We start from the raw sequence: 22,835 nt of genomic DNA, 5'->3' as shown, positions 1-22,835 counted from the left end.
AGAGGCCCCAAGACAAATCCTGACTTTAGGGAGTCAGTAGAGAGCTTGGGCAGGTGCACCAAAATGGGCATGAGGTATAGATTATCTGCTGTGGAGATTGAGCTATTTGAAAAGACTTCATGGAATAGGTGGTATTTTGGTGAGGTAGTGTTCCATGGGAATCAGGACCACAATGAGGGGTTCCTAGACAGATGACACAGTTTAAACACTGTATGTTTTTGTTTTATGGTGCTGAGAATTGAACTCAGGGCTTGGGGCATGAAAGAAGTAGTTAATAACTTAGCTACATGAAAAGCTTCAAGACAACTTCTTCATTTCTCACCCAAAGTATCTTCTGTATATGGGTAGAGCTAAAGGAAATACTTTTTCACTTGCATGATATTTCACAGCTGTACTATGAGTGGCCCACAGCTGTAACAGGGATTGCTGTTTATTGTTTACTAGGTGTGTTTAAATGCTTTATCTATGTAATCTCATATTCACAAGAATCTGAGTAGATAAACTACTACTATCTTCATTTTACCTATGATGAGTTGAAGGATAGGTGGGACTAAATAGAAGGTCTATGGGACCTGCCTGTTCCAAAATGATAGTGCCTTGGGTTAGATAGTTGAATTTTCTGTTCAGATAGGGGTTGGGTGTGACCCTTCATTTCCACAGCTGAAAGAAATGAAGATGATAATGACATCTTACTTCTTGGACTACGCTAATGCGTGTAAAGTACTTAAAACAAATACCTTGCACACACTGAGTGCTGTGAGCAGAAAGTAGTTAATGTTAGTCCAGGCCCCAAAAGGTAGTAGAATCTTGGCACAAAGTAGTTTTAAAAAGGGATTTTTAAACTACTCTGCCTTTTTTAAGCTCTAGTAGGGATGGGAGGGGGGTGTGCAGGGGAGTTAGGTGAGGATTAATTGGCTCGTCTTACCAAAAAATCCAGACTGCTTATAGCTGCATCCAAAGGTTCAGATAATAGTCCCAGCCCTCACATTTCTCCATTGTATTAGTAGCTTCATTCTTTCTTTCTATTTTAATATTATTTATTTTTGTTTATGAGTCCACTGTAGCTGTCTTCAGACACACACCAGAAGACTGCATCAGATCCCATTACATATGGTTCTGAGCCACTGAGTGGTTGCTGGGAATTGAACTCAGAACCTCTGGAAGAGCAGTCAGCGCTCTTAACTGCTGAGCCATCTCTCCAGCCCTATAGCCCTAGTAGCTCCTTTCTTAACAGGTTTAGTGCAGATTTGTCAGATCATGGTTGAAGGCAGCTCATAAAACAGCAGTATATGAACTATGCAAGATTTTGTTCTGTTTTTTTTTTTTTTTTTCAAGACAGGGTCTCTTTGAGTAGCCCTGGCTGTCTTGGAACTCGCTGTGTAGACCAGGCTGGCCTTAAACTCACAGAGATCCACCTGGCTCTGCCTCCCGAGAGTTAGGATTAAAGGTGTGCACCACCACTACCCAGTGAACTAGAAGTATGCAAATCTTAAATGTCTCTACCTACAAGTGTTCATTAAGTAATTCATGGAGGGAACTATCTTGAGTATTGGAGATATAGCTGAGGATAAAAATAGTAAAAGGCGTGAACTCATGCAGTTTACATTCTAATGGAGGAGAAGAAATACTGCATTAAAAGAAATGTAAACCCTAGTGAGGTGGTTCATCGTGTGAAGGCAATTGCTGTGTAAGCCTTGGGAATAAGTTTGATTCCCAGAACCCATGTAAAGGCAGAATGAGAGTGCTGACACCACAAGTTGTCTTCTGACCTCCACATGCATGCTGTGACACATGTGTATCACACACACACATAAAATAATAACATTTTAAGAAGTATGAGTGTGATATGTGGTATAAAGGAAATGGATGGGTGTAAAGGGTGGTTACTGTAGACGAGAGTGTCCAGAAATGGCCTTGTTGAAGAGGTGACAACTGAGCCTGATAAGCAGGAAAGATGAGTGAGTGACACCAGTTGTGGGAAGACCAGGAAGTGAGACATTCTAAACCTAGCATTGCTGCATGCAGGGGAAGGACTGCTGCACAGTGGAGAAATGTATCATAGCTGTTTCTTGAGAGCCTGCTCTTGCCAGATGCTATGGTATAGCAGTGTGTCATATAACCATAACCTTTCCTTCCCTCATGCCTCTTACACTCTAGGCAGTATAAGAATGGGAAGAGCTGCAGTCGTTGATGAAACATCACCTGTAAAGATATCAGATCCTCCTTTTGAGGAAAATTGGAGATAGGTCTGATCTGAGTCTGATGAAGAGGATTGGGAACATTTATTTGTGTTTATGAACATATCTGGGCATACAAATGATAATTCACACATGTGGAAGTCAGAGGACAACTTATAGGAATTAGTTCTTTCCACTATGTGGGTTTCAAGGACTAAACTCAGGTTGTTGGGCTTGGGTAGCATGCATTTAACCTATTGAGCTATTTTCCTGACACAGATAAGGATTTGTTTAGCTGCCACTAAGAAAAAAGAATTAGGGGCTGGAGAGATGGCTCAGCAGTTAAGATCACTGGCTGTTCTTCCACAGGACCTGGGTTCAGTTCTCAGTACCCACAAGGAAGATCATTATCATCTCTATTCTGATCCCAGAGAATCTGACACCCTCCTCTAGCCTTTTCAGGTAATGGACATATGTGGTACACATACATAGAGGCAAAACACATACAGTGAAAATAAACTAAGTCTTTAAAAAGAAAACTAGAGGGGCTGGAGAGAGCCACCATGTGATTGCTGGGAAATGAACTCAGGATCTCTGGAAGAGCAGCCAGTGCTCTTAAGTACTGAGCCATCTCTCCAGCCAATCCAGGTAGATGTAGTTGTTCATCCCCAAAATCCCAGCATTTCCAAGCTTGGGAGGCAGAGGAAGGAAGTTCATCATACTGAGTTAAGGGGCAACATTGGCCTACTTGAGTTCCAGGCTAGCGAGGGCCACATAGCAGGACCTAATCCATTCCACCCTTCCCCACCCTCCAGGAAAAATATGCTTGTCATCCCAGCACTCAGGAGACAAGATCATCTCTAGTTCTAAGCCAGCTCAACTACATAGCAAGACCTTGGCTCTAGGAAAAAAGACTATCTTCAGGAGAGGAAAAAAGCAGATGACAAGAGAGTCAGAGATATCTACAAAGGTGACAGTTTATTTTATAGGAGGACAAGGGAGTAGGGAACATTCTGTGAGAGGCAAAAAGTCAAGAAATTTTGGTATAGGAAAAGGAATGCAACTTCCTTTTTACTCTAGGGTTTCCCAGAATTCCCATGTTGCCCTTAGCTTTCAGTGGCCCTACTTAGCTTCTCTCCTCTTTGTTTCCCCAGGACGGTTCATTAACAGAAAAGGCTCTTTTTAGTGAGCCAGTGGTATACTTTTTTGTGTGTGCATATTTGAGAAATTCATGAAAACAATAGTTCTTACAAAAGAGACTTTGGATTCTTTTGCTTTTGACATGCGCCTGTTCGATAAGTAGCTTATCACTTTGTTTATAAAACGTGTGTTCCTCAAAGGCCTAAGTCAGAAACTATAAGAGAGCTAGAAATGGATGGGGAGACTGATAATACCCAGAGATCTGGTGTTAAAAGATATTCCATAAGCCTAATTTCTAGGCACCGATGGGGACTTCTAGGAAGCTCCAGAATCTTTATTAAGAGCAAGAGGTCTGAAAGCATAGTGCCTGGGCCTTGCAGATACTACACAGTTATGAGTAGTGACTTCCCTTCTTGTCTAATTCATTTTTCCTATCTGTAAAGGGAGACTAATCATGTCTTAAAAATATATGTGACCTTTATGTGTTATGTATGTGTGTGTTGATAGGGATTAAATACCAGACTTTTGAATTTTACAGGCAAGTACACTGTCATTGAGTTACAGCCCCCTCCCCTGAGCCTTATATATATATATATATATATATATTTAAAATAGATCCCAAGCACTTGAGAGGCTAAAGGAGGCAGATCTCAAGTTCAGGGTCAACCTGGGCTCCATACAGAGAACTTGTCTCAAACAGACTGCTAGATAGATGTCTGGGATCTAGGTGAACTCACCTGTGAAGAACTGTTAGCAGGACCTGTGAGGGACAGTGTGTGATGCAGGAGAGTAAGGCATCTGGCTAGTTGTCTTCCTATACATTGTTTCATTTCAGTCTTCTCACAGTTTCACTGAGGAAGAAACTGAATTACTTGCCAAAAGACATAGTAATGTCAGTGGGAGAACTGGGATTTGAGCCAGGTCATCTGACCTACCCAGTTCTGTTTCTAAATGAAGAGAGCTGACTGAACTGGCCAGTGCTGGTGCACACCTTTAATCTCAACACTCAGGAGAAAGAGGCAGGTGGATCTCTGAATTTGAGCCCAGCCTGGTATTCAGAGTGAGTTCCAAGACAGTTAGGGCTACACAGCAAAACCTGGGTGAGGGGGCTGGAGGATGGCTCAGTGGTTAAGAGCACTGACTACACTTTCAGAGGTCCTGAGTTCAAATCCCAGCAACCACATGGTGGCTCACAACCATCTGTAATGAGGTCTGATGCTCTCTTCTGGTATGTCTGAAGACAGTGTACCCATATATAATAAATAAATCTTTAAAAAAAAAAAAAAAAAAAAAAAAAAAAAAAAAAAAAAACCTGGGTGAGGGGGAAGGGTAAGTGCTGACTGAGTTCTTGTCCTGTCTGTGGACCCTTTTTCACTTTTGTGGGCCAGGGAAGAAGCCTGGGGAAAAATTTCTCTGGAACCTCTCAGCTGTTGGTTTGGTTCCATTTTTACCTCTGGAGTTGGTAGGTATTTCCCAAGAAAGTTATACATTCTAAATCTGGCCAGATGCCAGCAGTGTTGCTAACTATCTAGAGGCTTGCTATAGCAGGCCCTCTCTCCTGGCTTTCCTCAAAAGCAAGAAGATTCAGGTTTGTCTATGTGAAGACAGGGAGACTAGAGCAGCAGTGAATGTAGTTTTATATTTAAGAGGCCAAGACTGTTTTAAGTTTTAAGTAGTAAAAAATCCAGTTCAAACAGGACTAAGGAGTATGTTTATTGGCCTGTTGAACTGAAAAGTCTAGCTCAGAAAGGAGACTTCAGGCTCTGTGGCCCTTGGGTCATCTCTTTCCTTCGGATGCTCCACCTATGTTGGCTTCATTCAAAAGCAGGTGAGCCACAAGGTGGCAGAAGTATTAACTAAAAACCTAAAGCTACTTTCCTCAGTAGTTACATTGAAGCTTCCAAGGAAACTCTCCTGTTTCATGCTTTAGCCCACATCCACTTCTGCAGCCAAGCAGGGTTCATTGTTAAAAGGGAACTTATTGTTAGAACCAGAAGATAGGATAGCTGTTTGACAGATAAAGCCATCATGGTAAGATGGTACTTCCGTGAGGTGCCATAGGACAGTTGTGCTAATGCCTTATTCAGGTACTGCCTCTTTTCAGAGAGGTGGGATTCAGGGACACAGACCAAGGGCCTGTGCACTTAGTGGAAAGGGGCCATCCATTCATTTTCATGAGTTACCATCTACGTCCAGTATTCAGTATCCTTTCGTCCTGATCTTTCTTTTTCCTCTCTATGTTCTTGATCTCATGATCTCGCCCTCTCCCGATCTCGCCCTCTCCCTCTCCCACTCTCCCTCCCTCCCTCCCTTCCTCTGTGAGTGTTCGGACAGCTGCAAGTGTGTGTGAGCCATGGTAGAAATTTTACGATCTGAGTACAACTTTGGGTATTGGTCCTTCCTCACTACCTTGTTTACATAGGGTTGCCTCTTATTTACCACTTGATATAGCTGTCCTGTGAGCTTCTGGGTGTTCTCCTGTCTCCACCTCTCACTCTGATGTAGGAGCACTGCAGACAGGGGTTATCACATCTGACTTTATCTGGGTTGTAGCAATCTGAACTCAAATCCTCCAGCTTGTATGGCAAGTGTTTTACCCCTGAACCGGCTCCTTAGCCTAAGTAAGATCACTATTTTTAGGTTATTTTTGAAATAAAATCTTGCTATGTATCCCTGATTAGCTTCAAACTTGCTGGGTAGTCCAAGTTGGCTATAAACTCATGCAAGTCCTAGTGTCATTTTTTTTCTTCTTTATTCTAAAGATTTATGTGTGAGAGAGTTTTGCCTGCATATATGTATGTGTAGTACATGCACAAGTATTTGCAGAGAACCAGAGAAGGCATTGGATTTCCTGGAACTAGAGTTACAGATGGTTGTGAGCTGCCATATGGGTGATAGGAACCAAAACTAAGTCCTCTACAAGAGCAGCAAGGGCTCTTAACCACAGAGCCATTTCTCCAGTCCCACTAGGGATGGCTTATTTATTTTTGAGACAGAATCTTTACTAAGTACCTGGATGATCTAGGCCTTGCTACATAGATCAGACTGGTCTCAATTCATGGAGATCTTTTAAAACAAAAGGTTTTGAATTACATTTTACTCTGTGTGTGTGTGTGTGTGTGCCATGTACCATGTACCATGTACCATGTACCATGTACCATGTACCATGGTGTATATGTGTGGGAGTCAGAAAGACAGCTTAGAGTTGTTTCTATCATGTTGGTTCTGGGAATCAAACTCAGATCTTTGGGTTTAACTATGGGATGGTTTTCCATAATTTGGTCTTATGGGTGGATTTGTGGAAACCCCAGTTCCACTGCAGACTATTAGAGCCTGCTCCACCTGTGTCCTCCCTATCAGTTATGTCCCTTGACATCTGGGTGGCTTGAAGATACCACAGAAGGCCTGGGGAGAAATTTTCTTCTGGACTATTTCCAATTTGTTTCAAGGATCACAACCACAATGTATTGGGGTTTTGTTGTTCTGTGTTGTAGTTCACAGTTGCTGTTTTAATGTGAATTAGTTTCCAACATTTAAAAATAGAGAATTTTTTTTCAAAGCCAGATTTTCTCTTCAAGTTTAAAAAAAATCTGAATTAATACAAATCTGTTCCTACATGGCAACAGTTGATTAGAGTGGAAGAGTGTATTGTGCCATTTAAACAGGCTGTGTACTATGCAACTCAGTGTAGTCCCCAGTGGCCAGCTCTGTTGAAAGCCTAGCCTGGTGAGCACCACATTTGAGATCTCATGCTGTCCCAGAACTTTGCTGGAAGAAGCTGGATTAATGTTTAGTCAGCAGCTTATTGGTGATACAGTATTGTTGCTTAGGAAAAGTAACAACCTAGTAAAAGAATTAATGGGTGGAAATATACACCATTTTTGCCTGATAATTTGGTCATCTTTTTGCTGTAAATGTTTTTGGTATATCAAACCTCCCATCGTAAATGTTCCTGTGAAATAGTAACATGGTCTGGTATTGAATGAGCTGTCACCCAGTGGAGGAACCACTCCCACTCATAAGGGGTATCCACCCAGCCTCTGCTTGACCTCTTCTAACAGCCAGGGACTTCTTACCTCACATGGTGGCCTGCTCCATCCTTGGACAGCTCTATTATATAGGAGTCTTATGTTGAAGTAGCTGCTGCCTTCCTGGGACCTGAAGCCACAAAATGCTGGAGCAGAAAGGGCAAGTGCTGCTTCCAGGCCCAGAACTGCTACTCACCCATCCTCATCTAGGGCAGCACAGTGCTCTTTCACTGTGAATAAGTAGAAAGTAGCCTCAATTCTGTTTTTGTTTTGGTTGGTTTTGATTTTTCAAGACAGATGTTCTTCATGTAGCCCTGGCTGTCCTTGAACTCACTCTGTAAGACCAGGCTGGCCTTGAAGTCAGTAATCCACCTACCTCTGCCTCCCAAATGCTGGGATTAAAGCCTGAAATTCTCTTTTTAACTGATAGTGTGTGTTTACTTATATCTAGTAAAGTGGTATACATTTTAGAGTATCAATAATTCTCTTGTCTCCCTGGAGTAGCCCATCTCAACAGCCTGGAGTTCATCCTTCCACACATGAAATACTAGTAGTGTGTTATACATGGTTCTATACAGCTTTCTCTTATAAGATCTCACTTTGTATCTTAGTTGACCTGAACCTCATAGCAGTTCTCCTCATAGCATTACCCTCCTGGAAGATAAGATAACAGACAGCCACTACTAGTGAATCTTATGCTGTTCCTCTTTACTAGATATGCTTTTGTCCCCTCCTTGCTATTAGCATCTGCCTCAGTTTATTAGTTATGCCCCATTGATGGATATTACCATTGAACCAAGTATGGTGATGCACAACTGGTATCTCATCATTTAGGAGTCTCAGGCAAGGAAGATTGTAATTTCAGGCTATCCTGGGCCACATAATAAGATTCTTTGTTTTGGTTGGAGTAGTTAAGAGTGCATACTACACATTCAGAGGACATGAGTTCTGTTCCCAGCACCAACATCAGATGGCTTAAGGCTCCAGCTTGGGGTATCTGAAGCCTTTGGCCACCTGGGGTACCAGCATATGCATGTAGTGTGCACACAATCAAAAGAAACCAGGCTCCAGGTGGTGGTGGCACACGCCTTTAATCCCAGCACTTGGGAGAGGCGGAGGCAGAGGCAGGCGGATTTCTGAGTTCCAGGACAGCCAGGGCTGTACAGAGAAACCCAGTCTCAAAAAAACAAAAAAAGAAAGAAACAAACAAACCAGGCAGAACATAACAAGACAGGCTTTTTTAAAGACCCTGTCTTGACTCCCACCCTAGTCCATTGTTTTGGGTTGTTTTGTTTCACTCTAAGACAGATCCTCACTATGTAGTCTTGGATGGCCTAGAACTTGATATATAAACCAGGCAAGCTTCAAAGATCCACAAATCTTTCAAAGATCCAGAATCACAAAGATTCACCTGTTTCTGCTTCTGATGGCTGAAATTAAAGGTATGTGTTTCCATAGCTGGCTGATTTTTGTTTGTTTGTTTGTTTGTTTGTTTTGTTTGTTTGTTTTTCGAGACAGGGTTTCTCTGTATAGCCTTGGCTGTCCTGGAACTCACTCTGTAGACCAGGCTGGCCTTGAACTCAGAAATCCGCCTGCCTCTGTCTCCCAAGTGCTGGGATTAAAGGCGTGCGCCACCACTGCCCGGCATAGGAATCTTTCAGGACACTTTTGATCAAGATAAAATTGAATTTATTTAGATTTTATTTACGTGTAATTGGAAGTCATTGGAGACTTTAAACTAGAGATGACATCAGATTTCTTCTTTAAAATGATTGGTGGGAGACCTGTGTATCTTAGAGCAAAGTTTACTTTCTCCCATCCTTTTCCCCACTGCTTCCATCCAAAAGGATTAGCAGCTATACTAGGTTTGTTTTGGGGTTTGTTTGTTTGTTTGTTTGTTTGTTTTGAGATCCAGTGGGGTCCTTCAAGGCCACCCAGCCACACATAGCTATCCACAACAAGGCTGTAGAAGGTCAGGGTAATATGAGTCATGCCTTAAAGCCTGTAGAGATCCTATACACAGTAGGTCTATGTATAGAGTTCTTTGACCTCGTGCAGCCCTGGGGGAACTGAACGGAGGGCACAGGTTACAAGACAGACAGAAGAGGGAATGTTGGGTTGATACTTGTCTAGAGACAAGCTAATTGAAAAACAACTATACCTACTGTTTGTCCACTTCAAACAACTTCTGTGCAGTCCCTGCTTAAAAGGAATTTAGACATTTTCTTGTTTGGGTGTCTTTCCTTTTTAATCTGCCTCATTCTCTTCAAATTGGCACTGTGTTGGCTCCTTGATAACAATCTGGTTTCCTGAAAAATCAAGGAACTGTCTACCTCAGAGTCTTGGACCTGAAGCTGACTTCAAGGACTGAAGAGGAAGGCTGAGAGGATTTTACCTCACAGTAGAGAAGTGGAGTCTTAGAGCTCAGAGCCACGCCTCTTCCAGAGCAGCAGAGCTGGGTTGAAGGGCATGAGATCCCTTTATGGTGATGATCTTTAAACAAGCCTGTCCATGTTCATGCCCTGGGCTCATATTTACCAGCTAGTTTGTGACCAGATAGATAGTCAACTGCTGTCAACATCTGCTCTCTGCACACCTGGGATCTCTACTGGGGTCACTGCTCTCTACCTTCCACTGTTGAGTCAGAATTGTAGGTTTTAAGTTTGAAGTAGTTAAGGAGCCCTAGAGTTCTTTTCTGCTGGTGAACAGTCATTGTCCAGCTCTAAGAGGAGGTAACATGAGACTTGCAAGGTCAGGGATTCTCTTCCAGGTCATATGTCTGCTTTGTCATGTCACCTTGAGCCAAACCTTCCTTCATTCAGATCTTTTCCCAGATATACATCATCTCTCCCTTCCTGTTTCCTTTCTGAACACCATTTTGACTTAATCTTTGATTTGGACCCACCTCCTTTGGTGCTGTGCTGTCTATTCATGAGGCAGTTCTTTTCCTTGGTCTCTGAGGATCTGATCTTAGGTGCCAATCGTACCTGCTTCCTGAGTCCACAGTTGGGAAGGGAGCTGATTCAGTGTCTGGAGGTCTGGTCTTGAAGGGGTGCCAGTCCTGCCTGTTCCCTGGGTCCTCAGTTGGAGAGGAGCTAGTTCAGAATCTGCTGCTGGCTTTTCCCAGACACTTAGAACAAATTCCATGAAACATGACCAAGGCCCCATCCTGTAATTTATCCATAGCAGTTTCAACCCCTACACCCCCTCTGATCCCTTTGCTTTCTTTTCCAGGAGCCTGGAGAGGTGTGGCTGGACCAAGACCTCCCCTGATGTAAGCAGGCTCCCTCCTCCCCCCACCACCCGTTGCCACCACGCCAGGGGACATCCTCAAGCCCTGGCCCTTAGGGGAGAGGTAACAGGAGCCCAGAGCCGAGACCATGTGACGGCGCTGGCCCTTGCCACCGCCGTCCCCCAACCCTGGCCCCAGGCCTGGCACCATGATGTTCCGAGACCAAGTGGGCATCCTCGCTAGCTGGTTCAAGGGCTGGAATGAGTGTGAGCAGACAGTGGCCCTGCTGTCACTTCTGAAGCGGGTCACGCGTACCCAAGCCCGCTTTCTGCAGCTCTGCCTGGAGCACTCGCTGGCGGACTGCAATGATATCCACCTGCTGGAGTCAGAGGCCAACAGTGCTGGTGAGTCTCTGCCCCTAGAGATGGGAGTTCAGTGAGGAAAGCAAGAGCAGGTCCTAGTTGCCACAGAGGCCAACCAATATCGGAGCTGAGAAATGAATGTTGTGTGCTTGTCTGGTCTCCTGGGGCTGTGTTGTTGTCAGCTGTCCTCGGGTGTGGAATGGGGACTCCCAGAAGGAGGGCAATAGAAACTGGAACTGTCCACATAGAGGAAGGGTATTGGCTAACTTGTCTTAGCTACTAAAAGGAACAGGCAAGTAAGTCATGAAGTGAGTCAGTGCAAGGTAAGCAATGATTTGGTTTCCTAGCTCTAGGACAGACACAAAAGCTAGGAGAGGATCTCAGAAGTCTTCCATAACCCACAGGGTTGGAGGTTTCACTCCAAAAAGTAGATTGGTCTCAGGCCACAAACAACTTCAAGAGAGTTTTTAATATAGATGTTGTCCTTTATGTCAGTTCTTTAAGTAGCCAGTAGAGAGGCACTCTGTCCCCTGAAGCTGACATTGGGATAGGTGAGCCAGACATCCTTAGAACCTGTCCTTAGAGTCTACCAACAGTCAGTCAGTCCAGAGAATGTCTCAAAGGCTATTGCTAAAAGCATAAGGGCCTTCTAGGCCTTGACACAGCTAGCTAGGTGCAGAGCGGGTGATCTCAGTGACACAGGCAGGAGGTGGAGGTCGGAGAAGCAGGAGAGTTGTGAATGATCAAAAGCTAGCTGAAAAGGGGACCAAGGGACTCCTTGCAGAGTTACCTGTTCTGTCTGTCTTTATCTTCACAACAGCAGTTTTCATGGAGCCCTTGCAAGCCACATGCCCCTTACTTAACTTGTGTCAAGTCCTTTGGAGTCACATTGCCTAGACTGAAATATCTGTTGTTAGTTGCCATAATTATGCCTCAGTTTCCTTATCTTTAAAGTAAAGATGATAATTCCACCTATGTTTAGGGTGCTTATGAGGAGCCAGTGAGTTCATGCAGGTGGAGTTCTTCCCACAATGCCTGGTACGCAGTACTCAGTAACCGGCAGTTGTTTTTATTGTCAGTCATACTTAACACTCCTCAGAACTACCTTATAAGATTTGTACTGTTATCATCCCTGTTTTATAGGTGAGGGCTCCAGGGTGGGTTTCCAAGATTGGGATTTGGGGAGCCACAGAGCTACTTGTTCTCTGTTATCTCTCCAGGCCCACTCATCACAGAAACACCCTTATTTCTTACTGAATTGAACGTAGAAGCTGCAAAAGCATCACTCACAACTGAAGGTAGTTATGTAGATTAGGAGTCCCGTTGGCCTGAGGTAGTGCAGACAAAAGCAGGTAGAGCACAGCTCAACTGCAGCAGGCTCAGAACTCAGCCATCTTCCACTCTTGCCAGCTTCCCACCAAAGAAAAAGGCTTCCCTGCTCTGGTACCCAAGGATGGAGGTCTGTTTAATGAATGACTCTGCCCACACTGGAGAGGTGGGGTGGTGTTCCTTTGGGACAAGCTAGTGTTTTACACAGCTTCATGACATTCCCTGCTACCGTGGCCTGAGCACCAGCCTTATCTGTTTTATCAGATCAGCCGTGTGCTTTCACTGTTAATTTATTAGAGCACTTTCAGTTTTTGCATTTGTTTTCAGAACTTCTAAGAAAAACCAATTGCTATAGAAGGTTAAAGATGGGGATCTTCTTTCCCAATCTTTTTGTGTTATGAGATGATCTGTGCAGTATGAGTGCACACATTGTCTCTGAGCTTTGTCATTTTATTGGTTTGGGGTTGTTTGTTTTTTGAGAAAGTCCCATTTTGCAGCCTTGCTGGCCTGTAACTATTTTATATAGACCAGGCTGTTTTCAAACTTAAGAGATCCACCTGCCTCTGCTTCTTCCTGGGTGCTGGGATAAAAGGTGTGCACCTCCACACTTGACCTTTATTTTTTTTATATTTTTGAGACAGAATCTCAGCCTACAGCCTATGCTGGCCTCCAACTTGCAGTGCATGACTCTGCCTCTGCCCCTTAAGTCTGAGGTTACAGGCATCCACAGTCATGCTCAGCGGTGCTTTGTCTATTGCTGTCGAGCCCTCACAGCACCTATAGGAAAGCTTGTTTTATGATTTGCTCTGCGTCACAATAGGCTAGAGCAGTAGGTCTCAGCCTTCCTAATGCTGTAGCACTTTAATGTAGTTCCTCATGTTATGGTGACCCCCCCCAACCATAAAATCATTTCATTGCTGCTTTATAAGTTTGCTATTATGAATCATAATGTAAGTATCTGATATACAGGATATCTGATATGCAATCCCCAATGGGGTGGTAACCCAAAGGTTGAGAACTGCTGGGCTAGAGGGTAGGGATCAACTTTGACGTGGGAGTAGTTGACCACTAGCTCTGTCTACCACCTGGTCTACTTGATTCTGCTCCTCCAAGCTGTAGTAAAGATCCTTTAAGCAGCTCTAGGATGAAACTCTAGACATCTCTGGCACTTCTAGTCTGAAGGTATATTATTCTAAAGTATTTGCTCTTACCACATTGTCTGTGAACAATATGCTATACAAAGGGTGGAGGCCCTTTCCAAACAGTTACATCAGCATATTGGGGTGGGCTCAGCGAAGACTGGAGGGCTACTGTTTAGGAATTGCATGATAGTGAATATATGAATCAAGGTCTTACATCCCTGTCATGTGTTGAGAAGCTTTCTATGAAGCTGATGAGTAGAGAGGTAAAGAAAAGAGAATGAAGGAAGAGAGGGAGGAAGGCCTTCGAATATCCCATAGCAAGCAGGAAGGATGTCTGCCAGAGTTACAGCAAAGCATCACTTTCAGGAAAGTGCTCTTGGATAAAGTGTGGTGGGGGGGCCTTGAATACTTCTTCCTAATGGATGTGAGGGCTTTAAGTCTAAAGAGGTGGCATCTCCTGTCACTTCCATCCTTAGGTAGACTTCCCCAGTCATCTGCTTGTTCTTGCCTCTTGGAACTGGTACCTGGCCCTTGGCAAAAGCTGTCTCTCCTGATATTTCTTTCTGCTCATTGTATCTCTTCATTCCTTTGTGTTCCCAGGCATGTATTATTCTCAGGAACAGGGTCAGAACAACTTAAAATCTAGATTCCCAGTCTTCCCACTCCCCACCTCCCAACCCCAGACACAATAATAAGTGAGAATCTTGAAGAGATGGGCCCAGAGAGGGATCCAGGTTCTTTTATAGACCAAGCACTGTGACACATGTCCTTCTGGTCCATTTCTTTGTCTTAAGAGTGGCAGGCACATTATCAGAGCAACTTGAGGAAGGAAGGGCTTGTTCATCTTAAGCTTACAGTCCATCCTGAAGGGACATCAAAGCAGGAACTCCACACAGGCAACTGGAGGCAGGAACTGAAGCAGATATCACAGAGGAGCACTGCTTACTGTTTCTCCATGGCTTGGTCTACCTGCTTTCTTAATACTACTCAGGATCACCTGCCCATAGTGGTCTGGGCCCACCCACAGATAATTAATGAAGGAGAAATGTCTCACAGGCTTGCCTATAGGCTAATCTTCTGGAAGCCTCAGTTGAAGTTCCTCTTCTCAGGAAAATTCTAGCTTGTGGTAGGTTGACAAAAATAACCAACCAGGACAGAGAGGCCTAGGGTTCCCAGTTGTCGTCATCCCTACTTCTCCTAGTTCTCTGCTGTTTGGAGCTCCAACAGCAGTCTTGGCCTCCTTCCCACTGAATATGTCTTGAACCATAAGGGTGTTCCCATGGACTGGTAGCTGGAGAATTGCCTGGGTGCGAAGATCTCTTCTTCCTCATCCTCTTCCTGGTCTACAGTTCTTGAGTTTCTTCCTATATCTAGTCTTCAGAGTCAGTCTCCATATCTAGCAGATTTAAGCCTCTCCCTCTCTGGCTCCCTGAATTTGGGTGGGAAAACTGGGGTCAGAAGGGGCCATGGTGAGTGAGTCACCAGAACTCATCCTCTGATACCCCCACCCTTCCCTTTCAGGCTCTACTGACATAGTTCATCAAACAAAAATGTGAACCCGTGCCTTTGTGAGCTGGGGTGAGGCAGAGAAGCCAAGCTCCAGCCCCTCTGATTAGTGCCAGAGAGGCCAACATGATTGTTGCAACACTAAGCAAATAAAAATGGGTTTACTCTTATGATAGTCTTAAAGATATATTTGGTTCCTATGATTTGCCAGGGCCCAGGGTTATGACCTACTTTGCTTGGGTTACCTGGCCAGTCCTGTCCCATAGCCATCATGCTAAGGAGGGCACTCACACAATCTACCCTCTCTGTGTCCTCAGAGTCCAAATTTGCATCTCTGACAGGAGCAACTGCTGGCATTCTCTTACTGCTTGGTCCCCCAAACCCAGTCCACCCACTTCCAGAATTTTATCACTACAAATTATGCCTCTAACTTAAGAGCAGACATGTGTCTAGTTTTGGTAAATAATTGTGTAAATTTTCCCCAACCCCATGGAAATCTTAAGGGGGAATCCCAGATGTGCTGTGCTAAGTAAACCACTAGGTTAGCAGCCTTGAGACAGCCTCAAGAAAGATGTCCACCCAGGAACAGTAGAGGTTTTATGTTCATGTGCTGAGCACTTGCTCATGCCAAGTGCTTTGCACCCTTGTTCTCTACAGTCCTGTGACCCTGGCTTTTACAGCCATTATTTACATAGACAAATGACCAAGATTCAGTGAATTTAAAGAACTGGTCCATGGTTACAATATACTGAGTCATGGAGACAGAGGTAAAAAAAAAATTTTTTTTAACCCAGGCAGGTTTTTTCTTTTGAACTTCCAAAATATACTCTGCTAGAACTTAAGGCAGGATGACTGAATGTTTTGGGATCCCAGAGTGGGCATATTACACACATAGACACCACTACCTACAACAGACCATCTGGGTTCAATTGTGCAGGTATTCATTGGGCCCCTGCTGTGCCGTAACTCTGAGCCAGAGTTTTCTGATCTGGGCAGGAAACTAGAAGTTTCATCCCCACCCGTCATCTGCAGCCCCAGCTGGGCTCACCCCAAGAGGCCTGAGGCTGTGCACATTCCTTGGACTTATTCCAGTGCTCATTGATGCTTCTCAGGCCTGGGAGACCCGCCCTTCCTACCACCACCACTCAGACACGTGGACACACATTTCCCCAGGGTCAGCCTTCATTGGTTCAGAATTACTCTCTCCTTTCTGAGCGATAGAACAAGGTCCTTCTTTGAGCCCGACCCTTGAGGCTATTCTGTCACGTCCCCTGGCAGTACCAGAGGAGAAGCTGCATCCCATAGCCCTGGGGTCCTGGCAGTACTCTGGGGGTGGGGGAAGGTTTAGACAAGGCTTCTCTCTGTCCTAGATGCCTCTGGCTACACTGTAAGGCCTAAACAACAGCAATTGAGAAGTCCTGGTGGGGATGCAGGAGCAAGGAGAAAAACACCCATCGCTGAGCCATATCTTGCACATTAACTACATGTTGACTGTTAATCCTTCACAGACACCCTTACCTAAATCTGAGCAGCCCACATCTCAGCTACCCTGTACTACTTTTACAGACAGCTGGAATGCAAAGCCTTTGACTTTGTCCTTAATATTACTTACTGTGTTTCTTATTAAGAATGAAAGGTTGGACTAAGTCCAAAAAAGAAAAATATCAAAGAGTTATGTGACTCCATGCCAGTTGGAGGTAGAAGGGATGGAGTAGAAAAAGGCTTCATGATTTGAGGAAGAACTGGCCCCACTTCAGAATTTTATTTTAAATTTTAAATATTGTGATGGTTGGAGGAAGAGCTTTGTGGACATTGAGAGCTGGTTCAGATGAAAATAGATGAGGGAGGCAGTTTCCTGGCTTTGAGTGGCAGGTACAATGTAAGAAGAGTCAAGACTGAAAGCATTGGCACTGGAAGATGGAAAGTTATAGTAAAGGCTGGCGGCATGACTCAGTAATCACTTGACTGCTTCTCCAGAGGCCCAAGTCCATTCCCAGCACCCACATGTTGGCTCACAAGTGTCTTAACTCCAGTACCTGGGGATCTGACACCCTCTTCTGGCCTCCACAGGCATTGCATGCACATGGAACACAAACACCCATGCAGACAGACACCTATACACATAAAGAGCAATTTCCTGGCACTTTAACAGGGCCACTCCAAGAAAGCATAGAACAGAGACTTGCAGGCCAGGCCTCAGGAGGTCTGAGTTGTGTGATTCATTCTGAGAGCTACAGACTTAAGAAGAATTAGAAACTAATGTGAATCCCAGGCTACAGAATTAAGACAAAAGGTACAGAGGAGCAATTTGCAAGTTTCTATGTGTCCATTCTGCATTGTAGCTACAGGCACATGACTTTTTCTTTTTTCCCTAGTCTTGAATATGGGGTCTCATACACATCAGATGTGTGTTTTTTATCATTGAGCTGGATCCTCAGTGCATGCACGCTCTCCTCCTCCTCCTTTTCTTCTTCTTCCTCCTTCTCTTCCTCCTCCTTCTCTCTCTCTCTCTCTCTCTCTCTCTCTCTCTCTCTCTCTTTCTCTCTTCCTCTGAGAAAAGGAAGATATACTCTTGCTAAGGCTGCCCTTGAACTTACCTGTAGCTCCTGTAGGCCTTGAACTTGAATAGGGAGTATAGGTTTGCCGTCAGGCCTGGCTGTATCTAGGTTTCTGAGGTCTAATCCCATTCTGTTTCCTAGGCTGACTGGTTGGCCTATATCTTTAGAATCTTTGTATATTGTTGAAAAGGAAGAAACCACAGTAAAATACACTGAACACAATACTAATAACAAAAAGTAACAACAGTATTTCCGGAGCACTGACCTTAAACTGAATCTCACTTAGTTCCTAACAGCTACACTGAGTAGGAATGATTCTGAGTTCCCTTGATACAGTAGAGCTGAAGCATGGTGCAGTAGGGCACTTAGGAAGCTAAGGCAAGAGAATTTAGAGTTTGGGGCCAGCCTGAACTGGTGAGACCCTGTCTCAAAGAAAAGAAAAAACAATGTGGCGTTTACAGCTTTTAACAGCATGTATGCTAAAATTGGAACAGTATAGAGAAAATTAATGTGAGTTTTGTGCAGAGATGACACTCAGGTTTATGAAATATTCCATATTGGTTTTGTGTATCATGTTAAAATACCAAGCTGGGCTGGCAAGATAGCTCAATTGGTAAAGGAACTTGGCTTGTGAGCCTCACATTCTAAGTTGAATTTTTGAGACCCACATGGTGTGTGGGGAGAATTGACTCTTAAACGTCATGAGTGTGCTATGAGACACAGACATCGACACACACAGACATACACATGCATAACCAATCTGGATCTGTTGGTTAAGGCTTGAAATAGCAGCTAGTTAGTATGCTGAGGCAAGAAAACCACCACATCATTGCCTCTCTTGAATGAGTTCAAGGCTAGCCTGGGCCACTTTTAGTGAGGCCCTATCTTAAAATACAAAGTAAGCCGAGCAGTGGTGGTGCACGCCTTTAATCCCAGCACTTGGGAGGCAGAGGCAGAGGCAGGCGGATTTCTGAGTTCAAGGCCAGCCTGGTCTACAGAGTGAGTTCCAGGACAGCCAGGTCTACACAGAGAAAACCCTGTGTCCAAAAACAAACAAACAAAAAAATACAAAGTAAAAAGAAGGTTGGGGGTTTAGCTCAGTGGTGGAGTGTTTCTTGAACATATTCAAGGCCTCAGGCTCAGCCCACAGTTCTAGGGGTGAAGAGGAAGATAGGACAAATACTTAGTATTTGGCTAGGAAAAAAAGTGATTGCAGCTGAACCCTTGAGTTGCAGCCTCACTGTGGGAGCTTGAGTGAATACAGTGTAGTGAGCCCCAAGGAAGATGGGAGAGTCCACTTGTGCTGAATCAGTATCTGATGATGGGGGTGTTGGGGATGTGTGGCGTATAAATGAAGTTGGTGTTGTGCTGTGAGTTCTTGGGTTTGAGTCTGGGTGCAGGCTGCCATAGTGAACTTCTGGTCAGAAACTTGAGTGTGGTTTAGAAAGATAAAGCCACCTATATGGACAGGACAGATAGGAGGTGGTCACTTGGAGGCAAAGAAACCAGTTTATAAAACTGCAGCAACCGTTTATAGTGTTTTGTTTTGTTTTGTTTTGTTTTTATTCCAGGCCATAATCTATTATTTTTAGCTTTTACTCATTCATTCGCTCATTTGAAAGATGGTTGTAAGCCATAGCAGTATAGAGGTCAGAAGACAATTTATAGGGAGCTGGTTCTTTGCAGAGTGTATCTCCCAGAAATCAAATTCAGCTTGTCAGACTCAGGAACAAGTGCCTTCCTTTACCCAATGGGCCATCTGACCAGACCCACTTTACTTTTCTTATTAGCTCATTGAGTCTCAAGCCAACACTGTGAATCAGGTACTATTTTCTCTCAAGTTTTACAGGTAAAGTATTTTGGGAGAAGGTTTAAGACCACCCTGGGCTACATAGCAAGAGTCTGCCTCCAAAAGCAAACTAAGAAATCAGTGTTCAATGAGATTTAAGGTGACTTACCTAAAGTCTAAGTGGTGAAGAATCTGTATCATCTTATGCCAGAGAACAAACTTAACTCGTATTCCAGCACCTTCTCCATTTAGGCAAGAGGCTGCTTGATGGGGAGAGGGAAGTGTGGTGGTGGTCGACAGGTAGATACAGCAAAGAAAGAACAAAAGTTCTCGTAAGAGAACTTCCACATGACTTGAAGACAAGAGTGATAGAACTAGCAAGAATGACTTGAGAAGTGGGAACGTGTGCTCGGTCTCAGCTCTCTGGGGGACATGGTCAAGGGGAATAAGTGGGAACAGTAGAGAAGACTAGAGATGAGAGAGAGACTATGGGCTTTGGGTTTTTGATAGTGTCCACTCATGCTCTCTTACTCCCACTGTAGCCATCGTCAGCCAGTGGCAACAGGAGTCCAAAGAGAAGGTGGTGTCTCTCCTGCTGTCCCATCTGCCCCTGCTCCAGCCAGGCAACACGGAGGCCAAGTCTGAGTACATGAGACTGCTGCAGAAAGTGCTGGCCTACTCCATCGAGAGCAATGCCTTCATTGAGGAGAGCCGCCAGCTCCTCTCCTATGCCCTCATCCACCCAGCCACCACGCTGGAGGACCGCAATGCGCTAGCCCTCTGGCTGAGCCACCTGGAAGAGCGGCTAGCTAGTGGTTTCCGCACACGGCCAGAGCCCTCCTACCATTCACGCCAGGGCTCAGATGAATGGGGTGGACCTGCAGAGCTGGCCCCTGGAGAGGCAGGACCAGGCTGGCAGGACAAGCCACCCCGGGAAAACGGACATGTACCCTTCCACCCATCCAGCTCTGTGCCGCCGGCCATCAACAGTATTGGGAGCAATGCAAACACAGGTGAGGGACATCTTCCTAAGTGGCCATATCTATTTGAAAATAAACTGGGCTGTCTTCTCTTGCTCTGTGGCCTGCCAATCCCATCACACCTCTTAGCCTCAGCTTTATGTGAGAGACAGTGCAGAAATTGTGAACTGACCTTCTTAGAGGTAAATCTGACCTGTAGTTGTGTCTTAGGAACTCACATTTGAGTGAGTTAGTTAGTTAGTTTGTTTGTTTGTTTGTTTCTTCCTTCCTTCCTTCCTTTCTTTAATTTTTTTCAGGACAGGGTTTTGTATAGCCTTGGCTCTCCTAGAACTCACTCTGTAGATTGGGCTGGACTCAAACTGAGATCCACCTGCCTCAGCCTCCTGAGTGCTGGAATTAAAACTGTGCACCACTGTGCCCAGTTTCCTTTTGAATTTTTATTTTATGTATATGGGTTTTTTCTTCTAGGTATGTCAGTTTACCATTTGTTTTATTGTTGCCTTTGGAGGCCAGAAGAGGGTATCAGAACCCCTTAAACTAGAGTTAGTGATATGGATAGCTGTGAGCAGCCGTGTGGCTGCTGGGAGTTAAACACAGGTCCTCTGAGTTCAGAGTAGCCAGTGCCCTTAACCACTGAGCCATCTCTTCTGCTCTTGATTTGTTTCTAAATAAATTTAGTATACAAAGTTTTAAAAATTGAATTTCTAGCTTTTTTTGAAAAGTCCAGGTGTCTGGAGCTTCACAGCCTGTATTCCTAGTGGCAGCTTGAGGGAAAGCTGAGTCGCCACGCCTGTACATGAGGCCCCACAACCCTCTCAGCATTTTTTTTTTTAATGTATGGGTGGATATTTTGCAAGCTTGTTTGTACCACTTGCATGCATTGCCCACAGGGGCCAGAAGAAGGTGTTGAATCCTCTGGAACAATAGTGGTAGATAGGCCAGGTGTGGGGGTGCACACTCTTGGGAGGTAGAAGCAGCCAGATCTCTGCATTTGAGGTCAGCTTGGTCTATAGAGCAGGTTCCAGGACAGCCAGGGCTTCACAGAGAAGCCCTGTCTTGAAAAAGAAGTGGGGGCTGGGAGGCAGGGCACAGGGCAGATGGTTGTGAACTACCATGTGGGTTCTAGGAACTGAACCCCAATTTTCTGCAAGAGCTACAAGGGCTCTTAACCACTGAAGTATCTCTCCAACACTCTCTGTCAACATTTTTGATACCTTACTGGCTGCTAAGGACCCCTGACAGTGATGGATACCATACCTGAGTTCTCTTTAGCTTACTCAGAATTTTTGTCTCTGGTCTTAGATTCCAACATGAGAAGTCTGTCAGTAAATATGATGCTGCAGAGCATCAGCTGTTAATAGCTGAGCATTAGTGCCAAGTGCTCTCCACAGCACTATTACAGATGGTCCCAGTTAAGCCTCCTAGACCATTAGACCCATTTCAGAGATGAGGACTTAGAACTCAAGAACTGAAACCACATAGTTGAGGTCTCACATAGAACAAATAGTGGAACTGGCAAGGTTGAGGCCTGAGCAATCTGGGCCTGAGTCACCTCTGACTAGTGCTGCCCTGACCAGCTAAGCCCAGAGACTGGGTAAAATAGGAGTTGATATTGAGGTGCCTTTTTGAAATGTTAGCTGAGATGAGCAGTGTTAGACACTGTGGCTTTTCTAAAACACAGTAAGTAGCATGACCTGATAGAAGGTGAATGCTCAAAATTTTTAGCCTTAGGTGGTCAGCCCCTTTCAGCAGGGTATGGTTAAAGTAGGCCAGGGAGGATAGGGCATTTCCAGGGTACTCTAGCAACCCTAATTTCTTTGGGTTTGTTTTCTGGTACACTTCCTATATCAGGTTTAGAGGCTGTATTAATAATGTTTGTTATGACTGGGAAATATTGAACACTTTGCTAGGAGCTAGTCTGAGGACTTCAGAACTGTAAACTCTAAAACTTAGCTTAGTCTTAGAAGTCATCTGCCCAAGATGATGTCAGAATTCAGTCCAAGTAGTATGACTCTGGAGCTCAGAGCCTGAACACCTCTTAGGCACTGCTTCTGCCTAAGAATGTGACCCTGCAGTGACTCCCTCACAGCTTTGTGCTCCCTGCCTCAGAACCCTAGTAGGCTTTTGTTTTTGCTTTTCCTTTTGGCAACACTGGGGGTAGAACTCAGAATCTTGACTCTACTAGACAAGGCTGTACCACTGAGCTGCAGCCCTAGCACTCCAGTGGCTTTGAAGGACCAAAGCTTTCACAGTGTCAGATAGGATTCTGGAGCAAACAAGAGAAAAGAAAGGGCCATGCCATGTAGAGGGCACAGCATGATTGAAAGGCATGGTGTCCAGTAGAGGGTCAGTGTGTAGCAGGTCTATAGATTCTGCGAGTGATCGATCATATTCGTGCATGCTAGGCTAACTGCACCCAGACATATGGACAAAGAGACAGGCTCCTATCCAAGAGCACTGATTTAAAGGTAGTCAAGTTAGGATTTGAACTCACATCTTAGGGGCACAATTTAGGGCTTTGAAGGATAAAATGAAACATTTGGACATCAGACAGTTGCAGGAAGCAGGAAACAATTAAAATATTTTTGAGTG

At 44.6% G+C, this 22,835-nt stretch overlaps 1 protein-coding gene across 1 annotated transcript in view; it reads left to right on the top strand.

The window, feature by feature from the left end:
* The window catches only part of Samd4b (sterile alpha motif domain containing 4B), a 38,467-nt gene that overhangs the window by 3,339 nt on the left and 12,293 nt on the right, over positions 1–22,835 (top strand). Inside the window, exons 2-3 of the mRNA XM_034517251.2 lie at positions 10,580–10,981; positions 19,806–20,276. Coding sequence (XP_034373142.1) covers positions 10,786–10,981; positions 19,806–20,276 — 667 coding nt within the window. The 5' untranslated portion in view covers positions 10,580–10,785. The remainder of the gene's footprint in view (positions 1–10,579; positions 10,982–19,805; positions 20,277–22,835) is intronic.

This window comes from Arvicanthis niloticus, chromosome 1, assembly GCF_011762505.2.
Source record: "Arvicanthis niloticus isolate mArvNil1 chromosome 1, mArvNil1.pat.X, whole genome shotgun sequence".
NCBI lineage: Eukaryota > Metazoa > Chordata > Mammalia > Rodentia > Muridae > Arvicanthis > Arvicanthis niloticus.
Note: the sequence above shows the minus strand (reverse complement) of the source record. Positions and strands in the feature narration are given on the sequence as shown.